At 37.3% G+C, this 27,749-nt stretch overlaps 1 protein-coding gene across 2 annotated transcripts in view; it reads left to right on the forward strand.

Moving 5' to 3' along the window:
• Positions 1 to 27,749, forward strand: part of SLC25A21 (solute carrier family 25 member 21) — a 272,319-nt gene that overhangs the window by 228,822 nt on the left and 15,748 nt on the right. The window contains exons 4-6 of one of the 2 annotated variants that reach the window (XM_088145362.1): positions 12,378 to 12,444; positions 17,370 to 17,429; positions 22,064 to 22,171. In XM_088145362.1, the coding sequence (XP_088001488.1) occupies positions 12,378 to 12,444; positions 17,370 to 17,429; positions 22,064 to 22,171 (235 nt within the window). The remainder of the gene's footprint in view (positions 1 to 12,377; positions 12,445 to 17,369; positions 17,430 to 22,063; positions 22,172 to 27,749) is intronic. The other variant, XM_088145363.1, reaches the window with a different exon arrangement.

Raw genomic sequence — 27,749 nt, forward strand, 5'->3', positions numbered from 1 at the left:
ATTGAAGGAAGGAAGGATCCAGCCAGGGCAAAGGCGGTTTTGTATCCCGCTCTGCTGGGTTTTTTTGCATCTGTTTTAAGGCCAAGCCTTAAATAACTCTTCTTCCCTACCTTACTACATCTTGGATTATTGCGAGGATAAAGAAAATAACAAATTCATAGTAATTTTAATCATCTATTGGGTTAAAGTAAGAAAGAAAATAACTTTATTTTGGAAGAGTTATTATGAGTAGGGTGGCCTATAAATTTGATGTATAATAAGTAAATAGATAATATTCGTCTCAGGGTTAAACTATGGGAAAGCATTTTCACAGTTTGCAGAAAAGCACATTAGTTTTGTGTATCTGGATCTGCTGTATAAAGACAGACAGTCATTTAGCCATTATACCCTGATGATGCCCGATGGTTGCAACCAGCTGGCGGAATCCGTATGCATTTCAAGAACCTGATGCATATCTCTATCCATCTATTCTAAAGTCAATATATAGCAAGATTACTAATACTTTATTTAATTCCTTATTTTATTATATTATCGCTATGTCATTTCAAACATGAGCTAAAAGGCCTTTGGACTATTGGTTTGCTTAGAAAATATTTGGAACAATAACAGCTCTCATCAGAGTGCTGCATGCTTAGGTTTCATTGACATCATTGTCTTGCATGCTGAAATGACCAGGACCAGAATGTTTTGGATGATCAAAAGAAGCACAGATAAAGAGAGCATTTCTCAAAGGGAATCAAACTTGCTGAGGCAGGTTGGTTATTCAAAGAGCAAATGGTTGGGTGCTTTAAAAAATAAAATCTGTAAGGATGGTCGTATTACATGTGTCATTCCTGAGCTAGACGGACGCTTCTTGTTAGAAGGAACCTTTATGTATGATGGTGTTAGCTAGCAATGGCAGCCAGCAGGAATGTCTGCAACTGAAAAGGTTTTATGGTGATGCAATAGCTAGAATTTTGCATTTGGCAATGAGAAGCTGAATCCTAAACCTTTACTCAGTTATGAAGCTTGCTGGGTGGTCTTGGGCCAGTGTGCTATTTCTCTCCCACCCCCCACTCACACACACGTTTATGTCAAAAGCAGACAAAAAATGCAGGTAGCCAAGATTGTCAAAAAACCATTATGGTAAACGTTGTTGTTGTTATTATTTTGAGCGAATAAGTTCACAAAGAGTCCAGGTTTCCAGTTCAACAAAATTCTACATCATAAAGAGTAGGAAAAAAGAAGGGCAAGATGTGCAAGATGAAGCAACCCTAGTCTTCACTTTATAGTAATATTAAGATAGAGGAGATGTTCTTTTTCTGTAATATCAGAGAAGGTGTTAAGTAATTGTAAATGTTTATACTTGTCTGGAGGGAGGGGGAGAGTCACTTCTTATATGTCTTTCTTTTTCCTTTTCCTTTTTCTCTTTCTTGTTCTCTTTGTTTGTTTGTTTGTATATCTTTTCTAATTATATATTAGGTTTTAATGATGTAAAACTCTAATAAAAATATTGGGTAAAAAAAAGAAAGCAGGCCCAGCAGGTGTTGTGGAGCACTAAGATGTTATGGAGATTTCAGTAACTTAGACAACCTACTCCAGTTTGATGCCATCCATATGAGTTGGGATTATAACTCCCAGTATAGCCTGCCAACCTGCTAACTGAAGGTTTAGGAAATTATAATGTTTGGAAGTTACCAGCAAAAGAAGGCTTATCTTGTAGTAAAAAAGATACAGATTGCATCAAAGGCTACAAAGAAAGAAAAAGCTATTATGATAATAAAAAGTAAGCAATTCTTGACTAAATTCACACATCACACTGAGCTACAGTATAATGTGGTTTAGTATGTTGCGTTTTGGTTATGGTTATGATTATGATTATGAAAACCACGGTGATGTAATGGGAAGCAGGAACAATCTTGAGGAACAGGAGGAAGAGCCGCAACCAAGGCCATGGTCCGAAAAACAAAATCTGAGTCCAGGGCAGAAATGTAATTTGAGAAGGCATCTCAGACATGGCCCTCCCTACTGCTCATGAAGAAAAAGGGAGGGAGGGAGGGGGGAAGCACATTCAGACTTGCAGGATTCTGTTACTGTAACCTTATAATAAAAGTAGTATTAGCATTCATAATTCTAGTTTCCTAGTCTGGTCTACTTTGAAGGGCTATATGGTTTAATGTATTGTGCAAATCCAGCCAATTGTGGTTTACTTAATTATAGTTAAATAACTCATACTTAATATGATGTGTGACTTACCAGATGTCTGTCAAAAGGAGGACATGTCCTCCTTTTTGTCCTCATGTCCTCCATTTGGCAAGCATAGCCTTAAAATCAAATATTGGCCAGCTTTTGGAGTATCTCTTCCAGAGCAGCTTTTCTCTGCTGCCCAGCGCTTCCCTAAAAGTGCTACCTGCAAGTTAACGAGCTCAGCTCTGTGGCCTTAATTAGTTGAATAATACCCAGGGAGAGGTAGCACCTCTGGTAGAGGGGCCTGCCATGCCCTTTCTAGGGCTGGTCATTCACCTTTGGTCCCCACCTGGCACTCAGCTCTCACCTGTGGCTCCAAGTAGCTGTAACACATGTTGCGACCCCAGCAAACCATCTCGGCAGATGGGCCAAACCAGGTGAGGGTAGCTGTTGGGTCTTTGACTCTCAGTGAGATAGGGGATTTGTTTATCCCAGTGTGTAAAGTCTGGCCCTGGCAAACTGAACAGAGGAGACTGATCAACAATCCAACGGTCAAGAAGGCAGGCCCAGCAGGCATTGTGGAGCACTAAGAGCACAACAAGACACTTAGATATCCTGGTCATCCACTGCACTAGGAGGGGTTTCCAGCTGTAATGGTTCTCCATGCCACTGGATTAAGGTCTTTTATGCCAAGAGAGTGGGACTGTCCCTGTGCAATGACTGTTCCACTTAAAACTCCATCACACACAGGTTTCTGTTGTGCAATTCATCTTCATCTACAACTCATCTGCAAATCATCTCAATCCAAACCTGACTAGTTGAGCCCTGAGGTGATGGGGGAGTGGCAAAGCAACAGGTGGAGATGACCACTGGCAGTTGTAGTCACAAACCTGCATGTGAGCAACCCTTGGACCAGTGGTCATTCATCTTAGTACCTGGGGCAGCAGAGATGTTCGGCAGCATCCATGGTGACTGGGCAGCCCTTCTAGGATAGCACTGCCAACCCTCGCACGAGGAAGGGGGCTAGAAAAGGTACCCTAAACATTGCCTGCCCCACAACATTGTAATTGTTGTATGTCACCCAGAGTCACTTTGTGTGAGATGGGCGGCTATACAAAGATGATAAACAAACAAACATCTGGCTAGCTAACTGCAGCTGGCAGATCATCCCCTTAGCAGTCAAGCATCAAGAAAAACGAATCAAAGAAAACTCATTTTCGGGACCTGGCGTAACTGCACCTTACTGGAGAGAGAGAAGATGTCAAGGCCTGAAAGACGAACAACACTCATAGCAGCTGAACTTCACCATTATAGCACTGACATTGCTGCAGTCAGTGAGACCAGGCTGGCAAACGGGGGCTCATTACAGGAAGCAGTAAGTGAATACTATGTTCAGGACAACTTGAACAGCTTGTAGTTTAGACGATTTAGTTCTGAAAAAATGAAAAATGCCCCTGGAATGTCATTGGAGGGAGTGTATAACATTCAAAAATATTCCAGAATTTTCCATTCTTGAATTGAGTGATATACATCCCTAGATTTCATGGTTTACATGAAAAAAATAGAATATATTCCAATACTTGTTCCAAAGGTATGTATGAAATGTGAAGAGGATCAAGATTTAACTGGTATGGTCAGTACTGATTGATCTGACCATGTAATTCTAACCTGTGAACTCAAATACAGATAAACATATTTACTCATAAGAGTTTCATGATTGCAGTGGGTATGAAGTTCTTAAACTAATACAGTGTAAGTGATACATGAGTTTGTAAACAAGAAAAATGCAAAATACTGTATGTATAAATGTTTAACATATGTATTTGAAAATGCAAATAACTTCAGACAAAATCTTCTACCTGTAGTTGTAGCTCCCTGTATATCAATTATTAAGACAGTGAGACTATTGCTTTCAGCTGTAAAACTGGAACTTTTAAATAGTTTTGAGTGCAAGGAAGATTTGTATAATTATACATGTATAACGATGTACCTTCCAAATTACTTTTAAACAATCCAGTGGTTTTTACTATCTCAGATTCTTGATTTAAGAAGTAGCTAGCTACCATTAGTTTCACATAGTGAGCGTATGTGGGTATACTGATAGAAAAGAAGATAAATATTTTCTGCAAATGCTATTAATATGTAATCTAAGGTTGCCTTTCTTAATCCAATCTTTCTGATTATATTAAAGAGCTTAATTCGGCATTGTTCAGACATAGCATGCGTTCATCTTAGTTGTGTGCAGACTCGGCGTACGCTTGCAAAGGTTTGCCTTTGATGACATCAGAAGTAAGACAAAATATTGCCATGTCTTTATACATGAGAAAAGTCTGAGAGACGTTTTCTTACATTCCTCAAATTAAATAGACATAGGTGTGGTACATTATTTAAGCAGTGGCTGCTTCCTGCTGTACCTGTTATGCAAAGGGCAGTTTTGTTAGCAAAGCCAAGAAGAATCCTACTCTAATTTTTTTGTTGTAGTGTTTGGACAGCTAAAAATGCATACTGAGCACTCAGCCAGTTCTGACAATCTGAGATATAAAGAGGTATTTTCCTGTCGTAGAAGCTTTAGGCAAAGTTTTTCTTGGCACGTTTGCGTTTTCCTCCAGTAAATAGACGGTCAGCTATGGAAAAGCCAGGGAAGTCTGTGAGTTGGGGTGGGGGTGTACATTTGAGAAAGTGGCAGAGTACAACTGACACTCAGTGAATATATATGCTTCAGCTGTTTTTAATGGATATAACTCTTAAACGTTCATTTATTGATACATGCATTGTTTATTTTCAACAGATTAATCAACAGTTGATGCTTCTTTTTAATTGATGAGTTTATAATTGCTGGGTTGAAACAGCAATTGGGGGAGCATTTCGAGGGGCCTCTTTTCTCTCCTTGCAGTCCTCCTCCTTTTTCTGGAGAAGAGATTATTCACAGGCTTCAAGGATCCTCATCAGGTTGCAATAGCCCTGTAGCAACTAGTTATTTTTTTGCTCCAGAGCTGCCATTTCAGATCATCCCTTCCCAATTCGTTTTACTTTCTGTCCTTCTTTATTTCTAAGGAGTTCCCTGATGCCCCTCTAACTATTGCGCTGGGTTTCATCATTGTTATAAGGAGGCATTGTGGAAGCAGAATGGCCATGAAGGGCCATGGATTGCTGCTTCTGCTCTCAGCAAATGTCAACATATTTTGGGAAAGCGGAGGAAAGCCTGCTGTGCACCATGAAACCTTAACTCCCTCAAAACTTGCAAGTCATTTTGGTCCCCGTCCCTTTTGTGCCCACCAAATGTTTTTGCCCGCACTTATGTTTGGTTATTTTGGCTGTCTCACCCTTTTTTTTTTTCCCTGCCAAATGGATTAAGGTTAAGGTTATCAATCGATGGTTGCCCGTTGCCTCTGTAAACGTGCCATAATCACAACAAGGATATTGCACCGATCAATGATGTCTGCAGTGGGTTTTTGGATATGAGATTTTAACGTTAGTGGCAGGCAAAAAAGGAACCATCATTTTAATTCATTTGTCTGCACACAAGGCTAAATCTTGGAGCGTCTTAAACCAAAAGTCATTTCTACCATGTCCAGGAATACTGCGATATGACTGCCACAGAAAACACTCTCAACAGTAAATTATAGACCTATAGATTTTCCACAGAGATCCACAATGGATGGACATCCCAGCGGAACAGAAAAAGTTCCACCCCATCTTACCCCTTCTTAGTCCTGAGGGGCTACGGCTGTTCTGTTCCAGGTCTAGATAAGAGGGGAAGGGAAATAGTAAGGAAGCCAGGAAACAATTCCTAAAAGGAAAAGGCAGGCGCTGGTCACCCACGCATGTAGGGACCAGCCAGTGAGGTCTGCCTTCCTTTCATGGATGGGAAAAGCAAGAACAGGGGAACAACCAATCAGGGCCTGTGGAGGTCGTAGTCCAGAGAGAACACCAGTCTAGCCCTGTTGCCAAACTACTGCAATCTGGACTGGAACATTTCGAGTCGGCTTCAGAAACAGCTGGGAACAGCATGAGAGACAAATAGTTTAGGCTGCTGTGCAGAATTGCCCTAGGTAAAGTTGTTCACTAATTCAGGGTAGAAATCCTAGGAATACTGTTTATTTTATAGCTGCTTTGTGATTTAACTCAATTTACTAAAATATTTATCTGCCACAAGTGCAGTATTATAGTACACTACATCCACTGCAATTTTAGTTTCTTAAGTTAAAGGAGCAGGAAAATCTGAAAAATCTGTAAAGTTCAGAACAAGATGTGAATTTCTGAACCACTAATGAACACTGTGGGTTTTCAGCAAAGTACACATCTGAGATCATAAAAAATGTCTTCCTTGTGTGTGTGTATACACATACTGTACTTTTCATATGTTGATATGTATATGGGTGATATATGATTCACATATATACTTCGACATAAAGTGTCACTGCAAATTGATACAGAGAGGTAAGATTTGGGTTGTATGCTTAAAAAAATGAAAAGGTCATTGTTTCCAGTTTCACTTTCTATTCCTAAGGAAAGGACAGCTTTCTCATCTTTCTTCCTCCACTAGAATATATTAAGAGGTGTGTCTAACATGGAAAAGGCAGCTAAAATTCCAAACAGGGTTGTTTGGTGTTTTTTTGAGCAAGAGACCGAGGAGTGATTAATATTTGTAGAAGGAAGGCTCAATCTTCTGCAAGAATAACAAAGTCACAAGAATGATGGTGCTCAATTTGGCGATGACTCTCATTCTGAATAATGTACACTGATGCTGATTTTTCAGGTGGCATACAAGTTTAATAAATTATTATGATTATGATTATGATTTTCAACAGGTTTTTGGGCCACCCTACTGGAACCTGAGACGATTCTATGATAGAATCTTTCACTGTAGAATACAGTATATAGTGCATTAACATTCTCTCATCTTAGGGTCTGCCTATTTTGCACAATATATGTAATTTTCTTTTTAAAGTGTGATAGGTTTCTTAATTATTTTGTGGCCTTTCTCCCCTTAATTCTTCTGTGGACTCCCTCCCCTTTCTGTGGGTACATTGCAGCATTTGTATGAATTAAAATGCGAAGACTTTCTTTACTGAGAACTGCTTCAAGTCATGTTGAGAGGATCAAAATAAGAAACACTGAATGTTAGCATGTATTTGAGATTTGCTGGTTTGCCTTACCTTGCACCCGACCCCCAAATATTGCATGATGACCAAGTGCCTGCCTCTGAAAGCCATCTGCTGGGAGACTTGCGAAGTTGGTTGGCCACTGTGAAAACAGACAGCAGGCACTGCTTATGTTCTTATGAAATACGGAATGTGAAATGCAGATTTGCACTTTAAATGTGAGATTTTACTCTCTTGTTTGAAATTCAAGTGAAATAAAGTTTGTTGATTTGAGTAGTATCTCATATTCTATTGATACTCTTATTCTGTCTGATACAGCATGTCATTTATGTCAGCTATTAAATATGATAAAATAAGTTCCACTGCAAGTCTAGAATTAAAAGCTATCAAACATAACACGTGGAAGTATATTATTAGATACTATAAGAGATAGATAAGCTCAGAGGAATTTGGGGGATTTGTCAGGAATTTTATCCTAATAAAGAGGTTTGGCTCTAGCCAAACAAACTTCATTTTTAGGATGTGTAGTTAGCTGAAACAGCACAGAATTATTTTATTTATTTATTTATATTTCAAATTTAGATTAATAAGCAAATGTTCACTATGCTCACATGGGTGCAAAGGTGCAGTTTGGGTGTGGTGGAATTGCACACTGCACTGCCGAACAGCCACTATAGATTAGAAGACAAACCCTATGGTAGGTTGCTGTTGAAATGCCACTATTATGATACGCATGTACAAACATAAACTTTTGAGGGATTTTCCACTTGCTTAGAAATGTGTAGGTGACCAAATGTGGATTAGCCAATGGGATTGCACTGTCTGAAATTCCTTATGTGAAATTGACTCTATAAGCTTGCTTGTATGTATCATTGGGGTCTTTCACCAGGAGATGTTACTTAGCATGTCCATGCCTGTCTGTCCAAGACTCTGCAGACTCTCAATAAAGTTTTGGAAACTTTTAATCCATGTCCTGACAGAGTAGAGGAACAGACCCAAACCTTGCCACCCAGGTGGCAGAGAAGGGAGAGGGGTGCTATGAGTTTTCTCAGGGTATTTCTCCAATAATACCAAAATAAGATATCAAATATGAAATCATTTTTCTCAGTTTTGAGCAAAATGCATCCAAAATTGTTCTATATGTTTTTATGTATAGGTTGTAAATTGCCTACGGCTACAAAATGAGAGTGGGCGATACATACATTTTTTTAAAAGGGTTAAAAAAAACAAAACCCCCAGAGGATGACGGCTTCAAATCATGAATCTGAATGAATTCTAAACCTTCCTGGGTTGAAGCAGGATAATTTCGTGCCTGACTATCTTGAATGCATTTACTTCAGTGTATGAGATCTGGAGGTACTAGTCCATCGAAACAGCAAAAGATGTGAACCTTTAACCAATAGGTCTGTGTTCAACTGCATTGGATTAACTGTTGAATATGCATTTTGTATGCTTTGAAATTTTACAGTGAAATTTTATCCATACTATAGAGTTGTGTTCACAATGTTAAGGTTAGGATTACACTCATTTTCATTAAAACTTTTTGCTTATACATTTTTAAAATGTATATATGTAGATTCATACATACTTGAATTTGGCATCCAGCTATGAATCATTGAAATGAAATTAAAAGAGAAACCAGTAAAATGGAATGAATTTCACTGCAAATAACAAGAGATTTATATAGGCTGTGACCTGCAATTTGGATATGGCAAATATAGGAAGGAATAACCTTGTTCTTAGGTTTACCAATAGAATAGCTATTGAAGAGTTATAGAACTATTTTCGCATATGGCATAAAGCATGTCAGTTGTGACAATGAAATTGTGTGTGGCCATTAAAGTATGTTCTTCATTACTGATATTGAAAACGTCGAAAAGAAAGACTGGAGGACTTTTTCTCATTACATACTGTAAATAATATATCAATAACCTTTGTCTTTTGAAGCTTAACCATATAATATGATTAAATGTATCTTTCCAGTAAGCTCTCCAACATCCTCTATCCAGCCTCCAAAATAAAACACCTGGAAGCATTAGTAATTGTATTAATCGCAGTAGTTGTAAACATACTATTTGTTTGTTCGTTTGTAAGATTTAGATACCACTTCAGTCTATTATCATTGATAGATGTGCTGGTCCAAAGCAGTATATTTTTCTTTTTTTCTTTTACTATATATCTAACGAAAAAAGTCAATATTTTAGTTGTTCCCAATAAAATATATTGTTCTTAATTTTAAAAAGAATGATAATTCTAAGTGTTTATTATATTTCATTTCAGGTTACTGATGTGCCGTAAAACATTAACTGATATTACGTGAACAGGTGGAGATGTTGATTTTATTTTGTAACTGGGAGCCTAACTCTTGTAGGTTTATTTCTCATGCACCATAATGATAAAAACAAAAAGAAAGGATATGAAGAAGCAGGCAATGAAAGCTTTCTGACCTCAGTTTCTTTTGAATAAAAATTGGGGTGACTGTATTCAGATTTCAGTGGAAATATGAGGTGCACAATATAAGGAATGTGAAAAAAGGAAAAACCTTCTCTCCCGTTTGTTTGGCTGACTGAAAAGGTCCTCTGAATTCCAGAAATGTACATTTAGCACACTGATCATTCTGTACATCTACACTGCAGAGCTCTGTAACTCATCTAAATTATGCGAACCCCTGATTCATGCAAGGCAAGTGAATATGGCCCTAAAGGTACTTTCTGTCATTGTTTCAATTACAGAACTATGTGGGTAACAGGCTTGGATTTGACAGCAACTGAAGAAAGAGGATATTATATGCATGCCTTCAATCAGCTTTGTATTTGATCCTTAAAGGGAAAATTATGTGAGAGACAGGGGAGGAAAACAACAAACTAAGCAAGATCCCAATTTCAATATAATTTGGAGAAAATAACTGATTTGGGTTGGACATTTTGCCAAAATGGATGACTCAAGGCTTCCAAACAAGAAATGGAAACCAGAAGGATGCCTAAAGCCTTAAAGAAGAACAAATTGGGAAGATATGATTGACTGTAATGTTTCAAAATCAACTATTGCAAAGACGAATTTGGGTGGTTGCCCAGAACACAATTGAATGGTGATGTTCATTTAGATGCTTAATGCTGAAACAAAATAATGCATTTTAACTGTGCTTCAGTTTAACATGTAACTGTTAACTCTTTCCAATTCAGAGACGGGGTCTTTGGGGCTATGGCTGATGGAATTGTGCTAGTCCTGGGGTAGAAACCAAAGTATAAAAACAGTCTAAAGAAAGGGGGGGCAGAAAAGAAAAAGGTATTAAGCATGGTATAAAACAGGAAATCTCTCAATGTTTGTAAAACCTTTAGAACCATCTATGTATCAGTCATCAGCACAATACCTGATTAAATATAACTCTCATAGCTATAAAAGTACTGAGGTGTTTCTTGCAGGCTTCGGGAGATCTTCTGATTAACCCTTGGGTGGCAGGCATGGCTCCATCTTCTAAATTCTCAGTGGCCATCTCCTTCACTCTGTGACATCTGGATATAATTTCTCTATGTACTATTTCTAATTTCTACATGCACTGAGTTGATCTGTCCTTTGGGATACACTGGTTGTCTTTAAGTCATTTTCAGAGCAACAGTAGCACCCAATGCACAGATAACTGAAGTGAAAACTAGGTCATGTGCGTGTTATGCAGGCTTCTGTCAATTGCTGAAAGCCATGTGAAAATTGCAAAATATTAGAAGCTCCTAAAAACACCGAAAGAAAAATAGTAGTGTGGTAAATGTAACTGACAGCATAGAAAATACACTGTTAAAGCAAGGTCCATCATCAATTTGAATACAGAACTGTAAAATCCTTGGGAGGAGAAGAATGGCTTTTGCTGGCCTTGAACGGTCCTTCAAAGTGGGCACCCGTCATGTTTTCCTGGGAAGGGTATTCCATAAGCAGAACCCTGCCTACAAGAATCTTCACTGCCCTTGGCAGGGGCAGGCCAGAAGGGTCACCCGGGAGGAACCCAGACAAGAACGACATGGGAAGAGGCATTGCTGAGATACCCCAGCTGTTGAGGGCTTTAAAAATCAACAGCACAGCTTTCCATTGGGCTTGGAAGTGGACTGGCAACCAATGCAGCTACTGAAGCCTCACTGTGATTTTTGTGCATTCATAATCCTGCCTCTTGAAAAGTTTTGAAGCTTGGATAAGGACTGCAGTTTGAAGAAGGGAAGAGGGGGGTGCAGTGAATATTTCTTTTTTCTGTATGATCCACCCCACAGAATTTCCTATAGACTGACCTTTAATAAAGCAAGTGCTAAGATGCATTTTTTGGGTCTTAGAAAGCTGCACTGCATTTTAGAATCTGCTTTCACTGTTTTCTTCAAAGGAAATCTAGTTATAAAATGGTAACAAAGGGCCACAGGAGGACAGTATAATGCTATTCAAATTCAGCACAAAAACTCAGATTCAGTTGACTTGACATAAGTAATTGAACTGGATTGGTTTAGGGAAAATATGCTCAAATCTAATAGTAAAATTAAATTGCCAAGTAGTGTACTTGCACATTGAATCACATTTCCAAAGAGCCAAAATGTGTTCTCCAAACACATACCATTTCCCCCGCAGTTTTTGTAATCATTTTCCTTTATTAAATATGATGTTGCCAGCCTGAAGCCTGACTACTTAAACAATCAGCGATACATCAATCACTCCCCCCCTCCACCTTGTTTTCTCCTTTGCGGAGAAAGTTGCTTCCTATCTGCAAAAAAGTTGCCTAATCTGCAGAGGTTGTGTGTGTTGTGATTGGGCTTCGTTGAAATTATGCTTCTTGTTTCACTGTAAACTAAAATTTGGACAACAGTCCTCAAAGAATGTATTCCAGTCTAATCCTGTTGAAGTCAGTGGTATTATCTCAGGAGAAGTAATTTTAGGACCGCAGCAATAGTTACACAATATGTACAAAACCAGAACTCAGTTGTTGACAATAAGGGCTGTTCTGAATAATTAAGAAAGCCTTGAGATTAGTTGTTTTATTCTGAAATGAAAACAGAATTACCACTTGGCTAATGTTCATACATACCTGGAGGTGTGTTTTTTTTTTCATGTTCTTTTTTGTCTTTCTTTATTCAATAGGCTGTTTGGTTTCTACAAAGGTCTCCTCCCTCCAATCTTGGCTGAAACACCCAAAAGGGCAGTAAAGGTGAGTCAATCTCCATCCTCCCAAAGGGAGAAAAATCCCAACACTAGGATTGCTGTTGAGTTCTTGGTCTCTCTGAGCTTGGTTGTTTGCTTGCAGACATTTCATTACCCAACTAGGTAACATCACCAGCGGTCCACAGTTCAATCCTGAGCTACAGATATTCTATTCTGTTGGAACTGGGATGACCATAAGTAACAAAGTAATTCTACTCCCCTCCCAAGATATCTGGCCAGAGGACATTAGGAGGTAGTGGAGAACCCTCTCCAGCTGTGGGTGCAGAGGAACTCTGCTGCTGCTAACTGGAAGGCATGACTACCCTAAATTGTCTCAGATACACCCATGGAAGCTCTGTATCTTAAATGTACTGTATGGACTTCAAATAGGCTTTTCCTGGATATGGACAGGTGACCACAGGGTGTCCACAGGACATGGTCAAAAAAGTCAATGGCAACCACCAACCTGAACTTCTCTATTTCCGGCATGGACATTTTCAGTGATTTGCCACTTCAACAGAAAGCAGAGATTCCACAGCAAATTAAGGGAAGTGTTGAATCCATTGAAAACAAAGGCCTTCCATTTCCATAATTAGAATAAGAACAAAATGAAGCCAGCCCTGAAGCTGGTCACCTCCTCTGCCTTCAAGCACTACCCCCCACAGCTTCTGCCCTGCTTTATTCATTTATTCTAGAAAACATTTAGCTCTCTGTGCTTATACAGAATCATATTAAGGCAATATAAATGATACAATCAAGACTTTTTTTTAAAAAAAAATAAACAATGTATCAGGGAAATGTTACACTGGGGCTAGATAAATGCAAGGCTGTGTCCTCAAATGCTGGAATCTGTTGGGAAATAAATGAAGAGTTAAGCAAGTTTCAATGAAGCTTTGCAACAAACTACAATGGTGTTGACTATCTTTGTTTAGAGTTCTGCCTTTCTGTTTCAATTCTCCCTTCTTTTTCTCTGGATTTCTTTTGTTTTTTCCTTCCTATGAGTTAGCATTTTATATATATGAAGTCATAATTGGGGGATTTTTTCAGGAGGTTTCCATTTTGCTTTTGAGGGGGGTGGAGTGGAACAATCCTAGATGCATTATTGTAAATCTTCAATCTAGTTTATCTGTCCTCTAAGGAAAAAATAATGTTAGGGAAATCTCTATCAGAATCAAACATTCTCTCTACATATTTAACTGAGAATTAGCCCTACTGTATTGAGTAGTTTAACACTGAGTTAACATTTTGTGCCATTGATTAGCTGTAATAACATTTTGGTATTCATCCTCCTTACAGCTTTTCCTCCTATATTTGGGGGCAGCTGAAAATGTTGGAATGATCTGCAAATCTTTTGAGATCTCCCTGACGGTGCCCTTTTGACAATGGCTCTAAACATGGGAAGATTTGAACTGGAAATATAAGAGATTATGATGCCTTTAATAATGTTAGATAAACTTCTTAAACCATTTTTAAAAGTATAGAAAGTTGAATGTTGTGCAGATGCCACACTATCTGTTTGATAGCAGTAGCCTGATTTTACCTCCTGGAAGAAATAGAACTCAGTGTCTGGCAGCTTCCTTACATTTCTAGTGCAATTGTAAATTATTATTTTTTTTGGCTACATATAGTTTGAAAAAAGAAAAAATATCGAGTGCTTGATTTTGATAAAAAAGAGACTTTGTCATAATTTGCCTGCATGTGCACAATTATACACACCTCACACATTTAGTGACAAATAGGATGTTTACAAATAAGCCTCTCACACAATAACTAGCACATTAAGCTGATGTAAATGTTTCATTTAAGTGTGGATTATTTTAGAAAGAACCTTGCTTGAGAAAAAGATTTTTCATAATGTTTTCAATGTTAAATGGTGGCTTAATCACGGGGAAATTACATATTGCCCCATTTTATTGGGAGTTAGTTACCCTTGGAAGTGAAAGTGAGGTCTTCTGATCACTTACTTTCACATTTGGAGGTGGGGGGGTGTACTAGATATCCCTTGGAATCGCTTCCACGTTGAATACTGTAATTTAAGTCTATGGTGGTAATTTTACACAGCTGCATCTCTACCTGCCACTTTCATCTTGGTTACTTTCGGAGAAAAGCTGCCTTGAATTACAGAACTGCTGTGCTGATAAAAGATCATTCAGATAAACAAACAAGGCTGAGTTCCTGTTGAGAAGAAAAATATAATTGTCTATTCCTTTCGTAAATCCATTTGCGTGTAAAAATAAAGCCATTATAATTAAGGTAATATGTCACTTGGACGCCATGTGTCAAAGACAATTTCACTTTGAAGAGTTCAGATCCTTTCTCACTGTGTTTGTACTTCTTTCTGTCTTTCTTCCCCCACCCTCCTGAAAGAAAGCGGGTAACTCTGAAGGATGAAAAGCCAAAGTTTATAGCCCTGATTTAGTCTGGACTTGAAGAAAAGACATGAACAGTGCCAGTACAATGGTTAACAGATGATCTTGTTGGGCAAATACATCTTTTGCATGTGTTCCCAGACTTTTTTGTATTAAGGTTATTGGGACATATGGTAAATACCAGATTATTCCCCCCTCTGTGGAACTTAGATTTACATGTATGACCAGCACTAGTTATCAGAGATACAAAGAAATATATTTTGTCATTATTTTTCCTTGGATTTTATGAGGATAGCATTTTTTAACTTAACAGAACTTTTAGAATTGTTAAGCAGTAAAAATATTGAGAGAGATTCAATAAAGTAAGCCATGCAAGCAAAAATCACTAGGTTTTTTTTTTTTTTTTAACAAATTAAATGTTTTCTCCAGTTCAACTGGCTAATATTTGCCTTGTTTCTTTTTCCCCCCAGCTTCAGAAATGTAATATGAACAACTGATTTTTTAAATGAGTATAGGAAGCAACTTATATTTTGAATGCAAAATTTTAAGAATAAAAGATTGCTAGGTCATATAATGGAAAACATGAGGAACATAAAAGAAATACTTTATATTGCATGAAAATCTAATTGATTTCTTGTGCCATGTACTTATAGTTATTCTTCCTTAATTTTTACAACCGTCTTCAACCAACTGGTTTTTGCAAGTTTTTTCAAATCCCTTTAACTGTTTACTTTTGCTGAATTATGAACCATACTTTATATTCACTTTTGCAGGAATAAGCCCCACTGGATTCAAGGGATTACTTCTAAATAAACTGGTTTTAGGAAAGTGTGTAGCACACATTATATTATTGAGACTTCTAGACTTCATTCACTACAATTAAATTAGTTAATCATAGTGAATCAGCTAGTTGTGATTCCAAATTTTTGTGAGATTGTTTTAATGCCAGAGAAAAATACTGTGTAGAATTTTCATTTCATAATACCTGTATCTCATTCTGCAAATATTTTAAAAAGCATCTAATTTATTTATTTACCACAACAGGTGCTTGAGCTTCAAACATTTCCTTGCTTGCCCATTGAAGTATCAATATTGTTATGATGCTTCTGAACAAAATAGAATCAATTGTGTTCCTCTACAAATGCTCCTGGAAGTTCAACCCCCCACCTCCATGTCCATTGGAGTTGGGTAGCTATAATAAATTTAAATAAATAAAAATACACACCAGTTGCTCTCCTCACCAATAACTTGCTGGTTGGCTATCCCTCTCTTCCCTACATCTTATTTTCTTTGTTCTTTAATTTTAAAAGCATTGGCTACCAATCAAATCTGCATCTGGATCTGTGCTGTGTGAAGTGCTAACTCCGGGGACCTCTGGCCTGTACGAGTTTTGTAGAGATACCAAATAAATGGTATTTGGAAGGGAATTTGGGATCCATTTCTTTGAGCAGTGCTCTGAAATGATCAGACAACTGGCAGAGAAGCACAGAAGACCGACTGATGAGCCATTGCATACCAATGGAACGGCAAACAGGTCCAATGTGTTTAGTGCTAACATCTCAGCAGTAGCCATCTCAGACCTGGATGTCTTGAATATGAATGGTTGAAGAGAGCTGGAGGTGTATAACCAACAAATCAGCAGTTCAAAATCAGTGCAAGATCAATGCCTCTGCTATACCCAGTTTTTGCAGCTTTTCCCTTTTCTTTGCAGCTCCACACATCCTATTCTTTGATGGGATCTATAATGGATCTACTCCATTATAGATAAGTAGGAAAGGAAAGTCCCATTGTACGATTAGCCCTAATTTCATATGCCTCTGATCCGGTACATTTTTCCTTTTAAAAAGCAAGTGTGTTAGTGGCATATTAAAGATTCAGTATTCTGCTTGATACCAGAATGGCACTGAAGACTGATCCTTGTATCAAAATCTAGAATGATTTTGAATTGTGTTAGTTGCTATAGCAGTGATTACATAGTCCTATGATTTTACTATCAACAGATTTTGCTGATTTTTTTTGTTCATACTAAACAGTAAAAATAAAGGAAAAAGTTGTGTTGTATTCACTAAATGGAATAAGTAGGAAAGATTTCCATACTTCGTTAAGGAGAATATTGCTTTTGGAACAAGAAACTAAACATGTGACAGAAGATCGTCTACTCTTTGAAGTAAAGTATGATTAGGAGAGTATAAAGAGGACAATATTGAGATGTGAAACTACTATAAATTTGACTGGATATTTGTACAATTTCTCTCTCTCTCTCTCTCTCTCTCTCTCTATATATATATATATATATACTGTATATATATAGTGTGTGTGTGTGCGCGCGCATGTGTGTGTGTGTGTGTATACTGTATCTTTCCAATAAATGTTTTAAATGATCTGAGAACAACATTTGTTTGATTCAGTTTTAACCAAAACCATGTGTGCAACTCTAATCGTTCAACAATGTACAACCGAATCAAATCATTCTTTGTCTTTTCTTAGACTAATAAAGGTAAACAGCTTTCTGTGATAACATCTCTATTCTTGAGTTTTAAATTTCTCCTTATTTACTTTCCAGTTCTTCACCTTTGAACAGTACAAGAAAATACTTGGAAATGTTTCTCTATCACCAGCTTTGGTAAGTGATAGTTTGCAGTTCAGAATATACAAATACATGTAATATACATACATTACATAGTGTGCTATCTTCAAATTGGGCAAGACACTGGAGATAGGAAAAAAGGCAGAGTTAAACTGGATGAGATCCAAATACTCCAGACACTAATAACAAATTATTTTACTCATATATAAACAGAAGTATTGGGGGAGGGCGCATCAATGGAAGCAAATGATGAAAGGAGTGTTGTGCCAATGTGACACAACCTCTGCCCATTTGTATGTGCATTGTGATATGGCATGCATGTGTACAACAAGCAGAGCTTGCACTGCAAAAATGTAATACTGCTTTTGTCACTTGGAAAGAAACTTCCAACCTTCATACACCTCTGTGCATGAAGAAAGAGTGGATACCTTCTCGTTGGCAGCCATCTGGTCTTGAGGACCTTGAGAGGAGACTTTTCAGATGGCTTCTAGTTTAGAGGAAGCTCTAAAACATTCTGTACATGTGGAGCCTCTGCTCTTGCCAGCCTGGATTTCACTAGTTGTTTATTTGAAACAGGGATGACAAACCACATCCCATGGGAAACGTGCAGCCTCGTGATCCATTAGTGCACCCCCAGAACCTCCTGAAATCATTCTGAAATTTTGCAGAAAACTTCAAAAGAAGAAGAAAAGGATGCAACTTCTTACACAAAGCAACAGGAAATAGAAAAGAGAACCCCAGTCAGGGAAAGAAAGAAGGGGAGGGAGGGAGGGAGGGAGGGAGGAAGCACAACTACCCTGGAAATCCTGCTTCAGCTCATTAGTAAGATGTCATGAAATTATTTCCCTTCCCTCTGTGGCCCTTGCTTGGGCAATAGAAGTAAAATCTGCTTTATGATTTTTGGATAGTATGAATGTTAAGAAATCCTAGGTAGTCGGCTGCCCAGGCATCAATCCAAATAGATGACTCTTAAATTGTTAGCAAAATGCAATTGGAAGGGGTGATTAACAATAAATCCTGATCATCTGGATAATAAATTTTTTAGTTAAATGGGTTAGGGAACTAGATGTATTTCCTGAATTTTTGGCTCTTTCAGTGGAAATTTTGTGACAAGCGTAAAAAGTATGTCATATACTTGCTTAACATATAAAGTGGAAAACTCCTACTAAAATGTACATGGAATGGAAATGAAAGGGGCATGATCATTTTTTAACATATTGTGTTTAACCACTACATTACTGTTATATCACTCTAATCATCTCTGACTCATGAAGGATCCCTTCCCACACTCCCTTTATTGAACTTCCACATTTTCCAAAGAATACAAGGTAAATTATTAAAGATGCTGTATACCTTTTTAACAGAGAAAATGGTAATTCATCTTGCAGATGTATGTACTAGGATAAACTTTTCAGTGTATTCTGAATAAATAATACAGTGGCTCATTGAGTTTCATAGACTAGCATACTTCTCATGTTTTATAAAGCCATGGCAGAAAGAAATGGAAGAATAATCCAAGAGGTGTTCTGTATGAAGAGTGTGGAAGAAAACAAAAGATATATGTCCACGTCAGGGATAACCTCTCCAGATCTCACAAAGAGAAACATACGTGATTGCTGAGCACAGTAAAGAGGGGATATAGGGTCTGTAATACCCATCAATGAACTGTTTCAGTCCAACAGGTAGTTACTGGATTAGGAATCCTTGCAAGGGCAAGTTCAACCTGTCATTCACATGCTGGGTCTTTATATCTGAATGATCAGATTGCACAGATAGTTCCAAAACCACTATAGCATGTACTTGGCCAATTAGCAATTATCATGCCTTATAAATTGGCTATGATACTGAGACTGGGCAAAGGAAAAGTATACTTGTTGGGGTTCTGGGAAGTATGGAAAATGGAAAAATATACTATTATCTATTTAGATGACATCGTCATTTTCAACAGCACTTGGCAAGAACATCTAGCACACCTGCATGAAGTATTTAACTGTTTGCAAGGAAGACAACTTACTGTTAAACAGCCCAACTGCTCATGAGCCCAACCAAAAGTAAGATATCACAGTTTTAAAGTAGTTCAAGGGATCTTTAAATCCCAAACTGACAAGGTGGAAGCCATTCACAAATTGGTTCAACCCAGAAACAAAACAATAGTCTGAAAGGCCCTTGGGGTGATAGGCTGGCATAGATGATTATATCTAAATTGTCATATACTGCTGCTCCTTTAACTGAACTCACACAGAGGGCAAACCTACAAAAAGAACATGAGAAGATACTTTAAAATTCTAAATTAACTATCTGTGAGGCTTCAGTGTTCAAGAACTTGAATTTTTCTCATGAGTTTAAAGTGAAAGTGGAAGTGTCTGCATTGGAGTAGTACTAAAACAGGGCCCTCCAGGAAAAGAAGGCCTCATTGCTTACATTGAGTAAGACGATACTTTGAGAACTGATTCCAGACATGATATGGTATGATATTCAGCCAGACAACAAGCATGTCTAGCCATCAAATGGGTCTTGAAATCCTTACATTAATAGCTGATGGGGAAGCTCTTCACCATCACCATGCTTAGAAGTGGTTACATTCTATGCAGTGAACGTTCTTGAAGCTAATCCAGTGGTCCACTGGGCTGCAACCTACCATCAAGCACATACCCAAGAAGGAGAATGTGGTAGCTGATTGCCAGACACTAGAAGAAGACCTGACCGCTATAAAAAAGTCAATGTCCTCCATGGAAGATCTCCACTGCAGATTGACATTTATAAAAAGTGAGACAAGAAGTGGACCAAAAGAGCCCCCAGTGACTTCCAATTCAGTAAAGAGCATCAGCTGGTGCTTCCCCATCCCACTTCTAGAACTGAATTTCAAAGATTCCTATAAAGGACTATCTAGCCTTGAAGGGGAGGGTGGTAAAGTGAAGGGAAACACCTGATTCCCAAGAAGTAATTCCAGACCTCACTTCAGCCAGAAGCAACCCAATCTATTAGCTCAACTAGAGAGAAACTGATCCTAAGGCCCCACTTTCCACAGATGGAATTGCCAATTAGCATGGAAGGACTACTCACTCAGAGGACAAACCTACAAAAACCCCTTAGTCCAAAGAACATGAGAAGATACATGAGAAGATATGGAGGTGCATACAACATTCCATATCCTACATAAAGCCTCCTAATGCACTGCCTGGATATACAATGGGGGTAAGTGGAAGGAGGTCTGCTATGGGATTTCTCTGAGTGTGAGTGATGTGGTTGGAAGAGCCTTGGTTATTGTTCTGTGTTGGACTAACCATAAAAGACTAAAGTCTGAATGAGGGCTATTCATATTAAAATATAGATCATGTACAATGTATCATCTTACTCGATGTGTAGAAGAATATTGAGAGATTATTCTGAGGAACTTGTAAATTACAAAGACCCAAATGTTCCATTCCACAGAATTCTGTGCAACTTTGCTAAGACTGCCAGTGTCCTTAGTAGGGGATAGTCCCAGGTAAGTATGCTTAATTTTGAGCCAAATTTACATTTAAGTATTTCTGCCTATGCATTGCAATTTCCCAATTTTTCCCCCTCTGGCTTGTTTACAAAGTCAGAGGCATTTCCTGAAATGATCCTCATCTCAAGTTTCAGCTGATTCTGGAAGATACAGGGACTACAAAAGTCCTGCTGCATTTATTAACTCATTTAAAGTTTTAAACACCATCTCAATCTGTGCTGGACTTTTGTCAAGTATGGTGAATATTTTTTGTTTATATTGGTAGAGGTGTATTTTGGGAATGTTCATGTGTGTCCAGAAATCCTAAGTGGGGAGGGGGGGATGTGTGTCTTGAAGCCACAATCACACTGAGCTTTGGGTATCTTGCAGCTGCTGAATCCAAAGAGATACTTCTCTGGAATGGTTTTTCAATATGTTTTGTATGTGTGTGTGCATATCTATATCAATATATCAGTACAAATAAGCATCTTTTAAACTATTGTACAATGTTTTCTGGCATGCTTTTAGAAGTTTTCAGTGCACTATATTCTATTTTATTAAGTATCAAAGCATTAGCTGATTTGTTAAATGGAACATCTGACTCAGTCTTCTCATTACAGTATTACTGGTTCATCAATTATGTCTTTTCAGATGTGAAATTTGTCTTGGAGAACTTTTCTTCAATGAAATGTTTCATTTAATTGGGAATATAGCAACATTATACTGTATATTCATGGTATTAGATTTATTATTGAATTAACTCTTTGTTTTATATGCTACTTGTAAGCAATATAAAGAATTGTTTTTGTGAGTATATGATATACATAATAATGGGTAAATTATTCTAGATGGAGCAGTGCTTTCTTCCTAAATAGGATGTGGATGGTATGCTTTTCCCATATGTATTTCTTAAAACAGTCACAAAGCTTTCTTTCCAGCTAAAGGAAATGCATTGTTGATAGGACTTTGACATTTTATTTTGAATATTTGGAATGTGGTTTGTGGCTTTTGTGATTTTTTCTGCATGAACTGTCAACATCTAATCAAGGACGAAAGCTGTTTAGTAATGGTATACTACTGCAGAAGGGTTGGTCTCTCCACTTTCATCATATTAGTTGGCTTAATGCTCAGTTTTACAATGTGATGTACGGGGATGTTTTACCATAGTGCACATGAGAACTGATTGATTTAACTCTTTTAGACATTTGCAGTTGCTGGCTTGGGATCCGGGCTAACAGAAGCAGTTGTGGTTAACCCTTTTGAAGTAGTCAAGGTTAGCCTCCAGGCAAATCGGGATGCTTTCAAAGAGGTAGAGTAACTTGGATATTTTTTCAATATGTTGGGAAATAGAACTGGTGGATTATATGTATATATCTTCATGAAGCTATGGGGTGGGGGAATCTCTTGAGTTGGTTAAAAATAAGTGGTGGTCCCAGTTTAAGTGTTGTCCTATCAAAATACCTGGGAAAGCAAATCAAATATGGGTCATATGATGGAATACACACAACGATGGCAAGGGGAGGGGAGGGGAGGGGAGGAGATATTTTAGGAATGAATGCTAAACAGTTTTAGAATATCTTATGCTATAATTTTAAAAAATGAATTTCAGGTTCTATCAGAAGAAGGAAGAGGAGGAAAAAACAAGAGAGAAAAGGCTTTTTTCCTCCTACCTTATTCTGCTAAGTTCTGTACTGTGCACATGAGCTGCTTCAAAATTGTGTGATGAAGTCTCCCCAAGCATTTTCATAATAGTAAAAAGTTAGCTATTGGAAGGGAGCATTAGAAATTTAAATGTGATAGCATGCGTAAGCTACCATATTTCTTAGTCTAGAACAACAGGAGACTCGAACGCTGTAATGTAATCCCTTAGTAGATATGAATGTGTGAACTGGTCAAAGGGATCACAGCTGGCCAATCCTCTGATTCATTAGCAACTATAGACATAGTGATGAACAAATGTAGGTTTGGAGGTGGTATCCAGATGCCAGATGTAATAAAGGAATGGATTTTTGTGCACTTAATAGTATAACTTACATGACAGAGCTTTATTCTTATTTGTGGCTGCCCAACATAGGTGGAACCAAACATGCATAATTCATTTCTCTCCACATGTTCACACCATCAGATTTATCCAAAGGCCTATCCACAAACAGCCACATATTGAAGATCACACATAACAACAATCTGGTAATTATATATTTAAGTACTAGACTAAAACAGAGAGCCAGTTTAGTATAGTGGTTAAGGTACCAGGCTAGAAATCGGGAGACTATATGAGTGCTAGTCCTGCTTAAGAACAAAAGCTAGATGGATGACTTTGAGCCAGTCACTCTCTCTCAACCCTAGGAAGGAAACACTGGCAAACCACTTCTGAAATCTTGCCAAGAAAACTGCAGGGCCCACGCAGTCACCAGGAGTCAATAATGATTTGAAGGCGAATGAATGAATGAATGAATGAATGAATGAATGAATGAATGAATGAATGAATGAATGACCAAAACAATTGAACAGGTTCTAAATGCCCTTTCTATATATAGCCAAAAGTATTCAGTATTCTCAGTTGAATGTTTTGCTTTTTTTGTCTCTTTGAGTAGCAAATATGCCTTATCACAAACTACTTTTTAAAGTTTCCTGAATGTTAAATATAAAACCACATGACACAGCAAGGATGATGAAGACTGTGCCCCATTCTCTTGAATGTAGAGTTCTTACCTAGTATTCTGAAGTAAAATTCTGAGACTGCTTTGCCCAACAATGTTCTCATCCAAACCATACCTAATATTTTATTTTATTTATTTTATTTTATTTTTTCAGATACTGTTCTAATTGCCCTTGTGCTGAAGGTCAAGTTTGCCATATGTATGGGTGATATTCGCATTGCGATGAAATGCCCTATTGGCACTACTACCTTCAAAAATGAGATTTTTTTCTTACTCTTGCAACAGAGAAGGTAATAATTAAATGCCCTCTCTAGTCCTGCTCATCTTCACCCTTGCAGACAGATTGATAGTAACTGCATTTTAAAAACTATTCAGAGGTATTCCCAGCACAATCTTATGCATGTTCAATGGTATGTAAGTCCCACTGTTTTCAACTGGATTTAATTACTAAAAAATATACTATATTTGGGATTGTAGAGTTAGGTTGCAATCTGATAACCTGGGTCATACCAAAGTGACTTACTTGAGTAGTTGCAGAGTAGCTGTGGCTTAAGAAACAGCTTTCTAAAATAGAACCTTTCCATCTCAGAAAGGTCTGAGGTCTGCTGTAGAGTACAGATAGCAAGTGCAATTATAATTCAGGAACTTTCAGAAGCTCACAGGAGAACTTCACAACCCCCTTCTGAAACTTAATAATTCTGCTATTCTTTATGACTTCTCTACAGGGTTCTTAAGTAAATAAACAGGGACTTTGACTTCAAATGCAATGGAAATGAATCTCTCTGTGAACAATATGTCTTGACATGTTTGAATATGCTCAAGAGCTTTCTAAAGAAAAGGAAACAGAGAAAAGTGATAGAAAAATCCCTTTCCTAATTTTTTTAATTTAAAAAAATGCTAACAGGGCTTATTGAAGAACTGGCAAAGCACTTTTGCTGGCTTAATTTGTAAGGCAGCTACAAAATTCACTTAATTGGGATAAATAATTTACTCTAATAAAAGGTAATTCACAAATGTATGGACAAGTAAAATGATGAATATAAATACTAAGGATTTTCTTTTCTCCCACTGAAGTCAGTAAAATGCATAGAGCAATCCAGACTAGAATTAGTCAGAATATTAGTCCCCCTTTCAGTCCATAATTAACCAATTCTGAAAACTCAAATTTATTATTTTCTGTTCCATATGTTTCAAGATGAGCTAAATAAATAATTTGATTATTTTCTCAAGAAAATCTCTGCAGTACCCAAATATGATTATAGCAATAATAATTGCTATAATGGGATTATGTTAGTTCCTCTAGGAGTTCAAAGCAATAGTATCCTGTACATGGTGTTCCCTCTTCCAAATGTGTAAGGTAGAGTCTCCCTCAAACCCAGCTTGACTCCTGGTAACTACATAAACACATCCATGTTGTTCTCTTGACAATAGTGTAGAAGTGGCATGCCATTACCTTCTGGGATGTATTTTTGACTTTTCTGTTTGATCTACAACCTTAGTATTCCCTGGTAATCTTTCATCCAGGTACTAATTGAGTTGGCCCTTCTTAGCTTTTTCAAGATCATTCTAAATTAGCAAGGTGCTGCCAGCTACTGTGACTCTTCCAAATAAAGATAGCTTGAACTGAGACTGTCTGCTTCAACTCATGGTTCAACTCATGGTGAGCTTCCATGATTAAGTCAAGGTCTCCTCTCCCTGGGTCTAGTCAACAGGATATTCACTACATTACACTGGCTTTTAACAGACCAAGTTGTAAATACTTGCTAAACGTATGTAAATCAAAGTGAAGCAAAATATTAAAGGAATAGCCAGCCTGACTGTCACCTGAATAAACACAAACCAGATGATTTCGATATGGCAAGAATCATTTGGGTGATTTATTTGGATGATATTTTGTCATTAAGCAAATAGGTACATGACATTAGCATAGTTTAAAGAGCTGTAGTCAAAATGGTCTTCATTTCCCTGTATAAGCATCTTTGTGGAAGTCATGTTTTGCCTTTCTAATTAAATATTTGATTACACAAAGATAGCTTTAGTGAAAACCAAAGCTAAGCAAACAAACACTTGACAGAAAAAAAAAAATCTTTAATTTGGAGCTAAACAATTATAAAGAATCTTCCACAATAATGCATTGGCTCATGATGGAATTTTGAAAGTTTAAGAGCCTAGGTATCCCAAGTATGTGTCTGTATGATGCATAAACCTCCTAGCTGGTGAAATACAGGAAACAATATGCAGGCAGCCTTATGTGGACTTGCAAGATAGTCTCTAGATTAGAGATCCTGGTTTGCATAATAGCGTGTGCATGCTTGGGGTAAACCTGAGCTTTGGCTATGCATGAGGCACATAATGTGCCAAAATTTGCCCAAATTGACCTCTATTGTCATTATTATCAGGAATGCTGCATGCGGTTGGTTAACTTATGGTGACGTATTGGAATTTCTCAAAGGGATTTTAAATTAAAGACAAGAGAGGAATTGATATCAGAGGGATATATGTGTCAATGGCTTTCTTATGTACAATTACAAGAAAGGTTTAAAATAGATAAAAGGACTTATGATTCTGAATATGGTAAGACTGAGTTTGAAGCAGAATTACATACTAGTGATAAACATGTTATTGCAAAGATGTATAAACTTTTATTGAAACTAGAGACAGAAGATGAACAAGTTAAGGATTGTATGATAAAATGGGCTAAAAACTTTGGCTACAATGTACTGATGGAACAATGGGAAAATATGTGGCAGGAAGGACTACACTTTACGTTGTATTACAGCGTTAAAGAGAACTTTTATAAAATGCTGTATTGTTGGTACTTGTTGCCAGAAAAATTACCTAAAATGTATAAAGGTACTTTGAGTGTATGCTGGAAATGTGAACAACAAGAAGGGACATTTTATCATCTCTGGTTGACTTGTAAAAAAGCAAAAAAATTTTGGAATGAGATACATATTTGTATACAGAAGATTTTAAAGATTAATATTCAATCAAGACCGGAGACTTTCCTTTTGGGCTTGAGGGACAAACAGTTGGAAAAATCTCATGGAACTTTGTTTTTATATATGGTAACAGCAGCAAGGCTTTTATATGCACAGAGGTGGAAAGATAAGGCACTAACTGTAGTGGAGAAATGGATGGTGAAGCTGATGGAGTTGGCTGAGATAGCAAAATTGACGGCTTTGATTCGCGATAAGACATTGAATAATTTTAATGCTAACTGAAAACTTTTTTGGATTTTTTGTAGAAAGAAGAAAAAAATGAAATTATATCGCATGGATTTGATGATTAGAAATAACATGGGTTAATAGAAATAATGGAAGTTATGTTTTAAATTTAGAGTAAGAGTTTGATGTATACTGTTACTTATATCTGTTGCAAGAAGGGTCGGAAGTCAATTCTTTTTTTCTTTTTTTTCTTTTTTTCTTTTCTTTTGTGCGTTGTTGATCTTTACTATCTTCTCTTTTTCCAATTTTATTTTTCTTATTATTCTTTCTCTTAATTTGTGTAAGTTTTTACTGTATTTACTTTTTACTGTATTTACTTTTAAAAAATGTAATAAAGTTATTATTAAAAAAAAGAATGCTGCATGTGGCACGAGTGCATTTAGGCTTGTAACCTAGTGTATACTGAACCTTCTGTGGTATCTGTTGGCCCATCTGATACTGATACATTCAGTATCTATATTCAGTATCAGTATCTGATATTGATACATTCAGTATCTATGGGCCTATCTGATGACTACCATGGCATACAAAATATTGCAACTTGGACTATACAAGGAGTAAATGGTAAAGAGGATGGATTAAAGAAGGAAATGAATGAAAGTCACATAGATAAGTTGGGTGGCTGTGAAATTAAGAGAAAGGGGGAGTATGTAATAGATCTAAATGAATGTGGTTTTGCTTTGCTAAACGTGCAGGGAAGTGAAGGTGTAAGTTTAATCATGAATGAAAGAACTAAAGTGTACATCACAAAGTGTGAATTGGTTCATCTAGATTGTTTTGGATATGTAGGAAATCAGAATCCATTGACGGATGATATTCCATGTTACACCCCAGTAAATGTTGTTACTAAAAGAACTGGTGATGCAGTGGGTAAAAAATTGTGCAAACGCTGGATAAATGATATCAAGGAAGAATAAAAAAATGTTAGGTGATATGAATGGATGGGTGGGACTGAAAATGAGAAAGTAAAGAAAAAGTGATGGGACCGTTCAAAGACCTA

The sequence above is a fragment of the Python bivittatus genome, unplaced genomic scaffold (assembly GCF_059951505.1).
Source record: "Python bivittatus isolate LINGU-HERP-01145 unplaced genomic scaffold, Pbiv_v1 ctg000480_np1212, whole genome shotgun sequence".
Taxonomy (NCBI): Eukaryota; Metazoa; Chordata; class Lepidosauria; order Squamata; family Pythonidae; genus Python; species Python bivittatus.